A 6,987-nucleotide genomic window follows, 5' to 3' on the forward strand; every position below is an offset into this window, starting at 1 on the left:
TCTTTTAGACTATTATAAATGTATCTTATAATATATTTTAGAATATTATAAATATGTTATAATATTTTTTTATATTAATTTATATGATCTCCAAATTAATATAAAATATTTTAACATTAATGAATGAATCAATGAACCGAACCGACCGAACCCGATACCCGTAAATCTCTAGAACCAGATTACTTTTCGGCTTTCTGAATTCTTGACAATCTCAAAATATGTTTTTTTTCTTTTTGTTAACAAAGATTTTAAGGCATATTTCAACAGTTATTTAACAATTAATTAGTAGAATTATAAGAATGCACAAAAATGTAAATAGTATTTATAGTATATGAGAAATGGGATGAGAAGAAGTTGGAAATTCATATAATCCTTAATACACCTTATAGTTATACAAACGAGTTAAATCACACTACAGTCACAATAGTATTCAAAACATAAAAAATTATTATTCAAGTAGAAACCTAACCCATTAGGTCCATTTCACACAACAATATAACAAAACAAACACCTCTACAGAAGAACACCCTTAACACTTTGTGGTGGAACCTTCTTCCAAACAACTTTAACAAGATCAACAAATAACGGAAACTGCGCAGATGCATAGAACGTGACAGGGAGGCAAATGGAAATATATAAATAGAACAAGATACTTCCCTTTGTATATTCATCTGTGAGCACAAAGAAATGCCCAGCACAGAAGGAAACAAACATAGAGACAACGGATACAAAGAGAGAACTCAAGCCTAAAAGAAGCTTCATTGGCAAGTTGAAACGAAACTCTTCGAGTTCTTTTTGAGAAGTAAGTATAGTAAGGAACATGATGAGTGCAGTGACAGAGAAGTACAATCCAATTAATGAAGATATAGCGAATCCTTTAAATGCAGGTTGTCCTTCTAATGCTGGTTCTCCTGTTTGTTTATTGCCACCAGGTACACTGCCTGATGTTGCAAAGGAGACACCAGCAATAAGAGTAGCAACAACTGAGCATGAATTTGCTGTGTCGTTCAACCACTTAACACTGTTTTGTAGAAGTTCTTTGTGTTGCTCCTTAAATATTTCACTTGGGATATTTCCTTCTATGTTGACTCTATTATTGAAATTCTCTGGTACTTGTTCTTTTATGTACTATAAAAAAAATATATATTAATGCTACTTAAAATATGTGACATATAAATATATAGTGATAAGTAATAACTAAACCCAATACTCTCTTAAGTATTTGAGGTCTCTAGGTAGGTTAGCCACAATTCTTCCGTGACAATTTTGGAGCTCTCTATTGTACCCCACCTTACCCTAAAAAATGATCCTAATTAAACAATAAATGTACCTTATACCACTTGATTTCCCACGTCAATTGCATGGCAGCACCAGATATCCTCCAGGTTTTTTCACTCTTGAATGATGTGTAGGTTTGAAATGATGTATATGCTGCCAAGTGTAAAATGGGATTCTCATTTTTATCAATTTGTATATTTAGGTGACGAAAGACTCCTCCAGGTATAGATTTCCGCAAAAACTCAATGACAAGCGGTTGCCTGTACTTTACTGCTAAAAGCAATGCATTTTCATTGTTAGAGTTAGTTTCATCAACCGCGCTTCTTATATTTGATTGAAGCTCTGACATCATCTCAACTATTCCATGAGTTGCTGCAATCAAATATGCTGTGTCCTTTACTTCTGTTTTAATATTCTTCAATTCTACGTATATGCCATTTTTTGGTTTTGCCGAAAATATTGTATCTTTTCCATTAATATTTGCTAAATCTTCCATTTTCTTATTTTCTTTTGTCTCTTTTATTGAGGCATCGCCTGCAAATAATCAAATATTGATTACTTTATTCTTTATATTTTAATCATGTCATTACATTAATTTTTATTTAGACTTTATTGTAATTTTGGTCCTTCTATTATCCATTTTTCTGGATTATGGTCCCTCTATTTTAAAATCCGGAATTTTAGTCCCTAAGTTTTAGTTTTTTTGAGGATTTTGATCCCCTGGAAATTCAAAGGCAATTTTAAATGAAATAACGCTCTTATTGATGATGTGTCAGTGTCACTTCAACAGTGATTTTTTCAAAAAAACTATTTTTATTTAAGATTTTAGTTGAACATGTCATCAATGTGAGTTCCATTTTATTAAAAAGTTGCCTTCGGATTTGCAGAGGGACCAAAACCTATAAAAATTAAAACAAAGGGACTAAAATTCCGAATTTTAAAATAAGGGGACCAAAATCTAAAAAAATGGATAATAGAGAAACCAAAATTGCAATTAAGTCTTTTATTTATTTATTGTTATTTACCTCCTTCCTGTGCGTGCTTGATAATCTCGGGAAAATTAAGAATTTCATTTTTCATTTCGTCATCATATTTCGTGTCATGTGATGGCTCCTCCCCACCACCCATGTATGACCAAGTAGGTGTTTTCATGAATTCTTTCAAGAGCTGACCACCATATATATGCTTCTTCTTAATAGTTTTAATTGCTTCTAAATCTGCAAAATTAATTAAGCAAAAGAGCACTTATTGATCGAGTTATGGAAACAAACTTATGTTCACTTGTCCACTATTAATGTAGACTTAAATCAAAGCATGTAAAATTAAATGTAGAAGCGTTCAATATACATACCCAATAGTGATGGGATATGCCATTTGAATGCTAAATATTTGTTTCGTATTTTGTATGCCTTTTCTAATTCCTCAACATGGTATATAGGTATTGCAACTTCACTGTTATCACATTTCTCTGCAATATTTACAAGTCATTAGTAAAAAATTGTGAGCACCATCAAATAACGAAATAACTAACTTTGTTATTTCCATTGATCAAAATTCTTATAAAATGAAAGAAAAATAGACTTAACATATTAAGCTTAGCTTCCCTCGAACTAAGACAAGTGGTTAAAAGTTATTGTAACTGATCCTATAACTGATTAAAAGTTGTTATAATAGAAAATAACAGTGGAAACTAACTACAATACTCCAGGTTTTAAAAAACTATTCGCGACCGCGAATACGGCTGCGACAAAATGGTATTTGTGTCTTCTGATACTATTATTCACTGTTTTAAGACTCAGGAAAAAATTGCATACGCCCGCGAAACACTGTTATAATAGTTTACACACCGTTATTGATGAAATATCAAATGGCTTTTGCATAATCAAAATATTGAAGTTTTGAACAAAATTGTTCTTTTTATTGTAAAAATAAAAAGAAGTAAATACCCTTTTTACAGGAATCATATTTTGTGTAATGTTGTGAGAAATTCATAATGCGATGACCGTTATTTGTAACACAACACCAATACGGACCGAAATCGCGAAAACGACAACGCAACCGAAACACGGCTGCGACCGTTTTTTAAAACCTTGACAATAATAACTTCATAAATAAATGGAATCAATAATATTTGCCAAAGGAACATGCATACTATTAATAGTTCAGGAATTTCAAAACACTAAAATAATAATGCAAAAGTGATCGTAAATACTAGTTCATCAGAAGCTTACCATCCTCTGCATTTTCTGTAGATATAACCTTCTTTCTATACAATTCCATTGTAGTTTTTGCATCGTGGCAGCTTATAATAAGACCTTTGACACCAAAATTTTGTCAAGAACATTAAATGATTTTTCATGACATTTGACAAAAAAATTAAAATAATGCAAGAAAATTTCATTTGGACTTCCAAACTATCTCGTTTGTTCCAATGGAAGGTGGTATGGTGCCCATAAGCCCCAATATTGATGGCTTTCTACATTTTTTTGGTCTACAAGGAATGGTGGTTATCATGGTATATTCAGGTAATGTCATGTTTAATAAAGCTTAATGTCCTCCGAATAGAGGAATATTAATTTTGTTAAGGAATATTGATATGGTGCATATGCCTTTAAATCTCTTCCACTTTTAGGATGATAAGTGAAAGAACCGAACCCAAGACATTATTGTAAGCAAGCTTTTACCACTATATCAATGTACATTAGTGACAAATAATTCGCATGATTTATAATAATTCGCGTGACAAATAATTCGCAAAATAGATATTCGCTCTTAAAAAAAAAAATTAAATTATTTTTTATAATATTCAAAAGTATGTGTAACTTACAGTAGTACAAGATTTTCTTCCACCATGATAGGCTACTTTGACTCTTGAAGGCGGATGTCTTAGTAGCAAGAATTTCGAGAGGAACGACATCATCTTTGTTCTTCATAAATCTAAGACCTTGGTAGCCATACATTATTATAATTGCCAAATCTGTTGCATAAGATACATAGACTATTATTATTGAGAATTATTTTTATTCCAATGAAATTTAATTGATTATTTTAATTAAAATGATCAAAATATAAAGACAATTGTTCAATGAATGTACAATTAGTGCAGTTGTGATTTGCCACAATTGAAACTTATTATGTGGTGAAACTAAAACTGAACAGTTTGTGGATCTAAGAGGTTTCAAAAGTGTGTTTAAAGGTAACCAACTACTTTCCTTTTTAATTCTCTATATCTTTTATGATATATTATATTAGGCCTTGATAAGGTCATTTTCCGAACCAAGTATTGGAACCACAGGACCAACTTATCAGCTACTTCCCTTCAGAAGGACGAGATTCAATGTTGGGTTTGTAGGATGAAAGTGAGAGTTCGTGGCCCGACAAGTTCAGTTTTTCTCTATACTGATTTTAATATATGAAAAGAAAATGCGAGAATTTTATTTTTTTAATATAATATTTCTTTGAGTTAAATATGTTGTTGGTCTTTATAAAAAAATTTATTTTGGCTTTTAGTCTCTATAAAAAAATCGAATTTAGTCCATATAAAATTACTTTTGCACGCAGTTTTAGTCTCTGTAGATATAAACTAAAACTGCATGCAAAAATAATTTTATATGACTAAAACTCGATTTTTTTTATAGTGACTAAAAATTATTTTTGGTAATTTTATAGGGCTAAAAACATATTTAACCATATTCCTTATTCATAATAATTGTTACATTTAAAAAGTTATTTGTCTCATTTTGTCAATTTAAATTAGCAGTGCAATTTTATTTTTTATTTTCCAATTATGCCATCTATTCAATATTATTACTTATTGTTTTCTCACTTATCATTAATGATAATTTGATTACACTAATAGTTTAGTTAATAATGACAATTTGATAAATTTACTATTCTTTCTTTTTTATTTATTATAATTTTTTAATCTATGTCCAACAGGAGAGAATAATTTCTTTTGTTAGGTACTTTTAGAAGATCTTTAAAAGAAAATTGAATATTAAAAACTAGAAAATAAATAAATAAATAAAGTAAGTAAGTAAGTAAGATATAAAGGAAAACTAACCAAACATTTCTTTCTGAATGGCAACATGAAGGATGCTAGTATTATTCTTATCGATAGCAATATTGAGATCAAGAGGATAAAACTGTTGCAGATAAATATACACCAATCTTTTACGTCCACACACAGCCCAAAAAAGTGGTGTCTCTCCATTTGCATTTTTCTCTTGAACCAAAGATTTCCTTTGACCTTCTTTTCCAATTATAACTTCACACATCTCAGTGAATCCTCTATATGCTGCAAGGTGAAGAGGAGTTGCACCTATATCACTCAGAATTTTCAAACTACTTTCATCTCCATGCACTTCTATCGCGTCTACAAGAAACTTCACTACGTCTGTGCGTCCATTGCTAATTGCCACGTGTAATGCTGTTCCTCTTCCCTTGATTTCTATCTTGTGATAGTTAATATCTTCATTGTATTTTTCAATTACTTTTTTCCATTCGTCTTCCAATACTAGCTCACGGAACTCCTTAGCTACATAATTTCATTTTGCAACATGCGTTAATTAATAACAAAATGTGGAAAAGCTATTGAGTGTTAATTTATAAGTAAAGTTTAGACTTACGTGCGTCTTCTTCCATTTCTTAAGATTGAAATGCAGAATGAAAGTGGGTAGTGTTGCTGCTATGTACTAGGCAAATATAATCATATAATGCAACCCTAATTGTCTTATATAAGAAAAGAAATGAATCTGATACTTAGGAAAAATATTAAGTATACTCTCTTCTAAACACGGGTTTCACATTAGGAGTGTCACTTAGTAATAATATATTTATTCCTTTCTTCAACTTTGCAGCTTTTTAAGTGTGTAATAAACACATAATATGAGGACAAAAGCAAAGTGCAATATGTTTATTGCTGAGTGAGACTCAAGCTTAAGTAAAAGCTACTAAATATCTTCCTTTATTCTTTTGGTTTAAAGCAAAAGCTACCTTCTAATATAAGGCTTCTAATATCACGTTGTGTAGAATCCAACACTAAAGAACAATAACTTAATACACAAATCTGATACGGAATCGTTGGACATGCACGTACGTCAATCATTTCCAAACAACTTTTCATTAAATATAATATTATTACCTTGTAATTAAATACATCTAACCATTGTCAACAAGGCTAAGTGCGGCATTATTTTCCTTTTTTTTACTTTCCCAAATTAAGTTTATATGCATAAGAAAATCATTAACTACCAACCTGATACTTCCTCTCCTAGAAAAATTAATTTAAATAACAAGGTTTTAAAAAAAAATAAACAAAATCTTTTGGGGAAATTTACCAAAGTGTCTAGGTTTGACAGCATTCTCTGGAGTAGGAGCCATTTGAAATGTCGCATATGTGTGTTTTTTAGGTGTATGCGCCATCTGAGAGGGCGCAAATGTGTTACCCTAATTAGGGTTGTCATATCAGATGACGCCTATGTACAGTTTTATTTATTTTTTTAAGGGCAATATGTAATAAACAATAGTGGGAAAAAAGTCGGAAACAAACGATTTCATTAATTTAAACTGACGGATACATTGGAAAACAACATAAACAACAACTGATAAAGGAAAAATTAAAATACGATTAGTGTCTCTCATCACCGTAACGCCCGTCGGTTATGCATCTCGGAGCGCGTATATCATGTTGAGGACGTGTACGGCCGC

At 30.9% G+C, this 6,987-nt stretch overlaps 1 protein-coding gene across 1 annotated transcript; it reads right to left on the bottom strand.

The window, feature by feature from the left end:
- Positions 1-384: 384 nt before the first annotated feature.
- On the bottom strand, positions 385-5,970 carry LOC131599806 (uncharacterized). The gene is made up of 8 exons (XM_058872059.1): positions 5,907-5,970; positions 5,342-5,815; positions 4,106-4,255; positions 3,510-3,593; positions 2,630-2,746; positions 2,304-2,495; positions 1,331-1,812; positions 385-1,128 (listed from the first exon to the last, which is right to left on the bottom strand). The coding sequence occupies exons 1-8, from the start codon at positions 5,920-5,922 to the stop codon at positions 514-516; spliced, it is 2,130 nt and encodes a 709-aa protein (XP_058728042.1). The 5' UTR covers positions 5,923-5,970; the 3' UTR covers positions 385-513.
- Between the last annotated feature and the right edge of the window lie 1,017 nt (positions 5,971-6,987).

Source organism: Vicia villosa, linkage group LG4 (assembly GCF_029867415.1).
Source record: "Vicia villosa cultivar HV-30 ecotype Madison, WI linkage group LG4, Vvil1.0, whole genome shotgun sequence".
Lineage (NCBI taxonomy): Eukaryota > Viridiplantae > Streptophyta > Magnoliopsida > Fabales > Fabaceae > Vicia > Vicia villosa.

What these genes read in the sequence shown, in the direction of transcription:
- LOC131599806 (XM_058872059.1), bottom strand. An exon ending in CATTCAGAAAGAAATGTTTG is followed by an intron (nt 4,256 to 5,341) that starts GTTAGTTTTCCT and finishes CTTATGCAACAG; the next exon opens with ATTTGGCAATTATAATAATG. An exon ending in TACAGAAAATGCAGAGGATG is followed by an intron (nt 2,747 to 3,509) that starts GTAAGCTTCTGA and finishes TAAATATTGCAG; the next exon opens with AGAAATGTGATAACAGTGAA.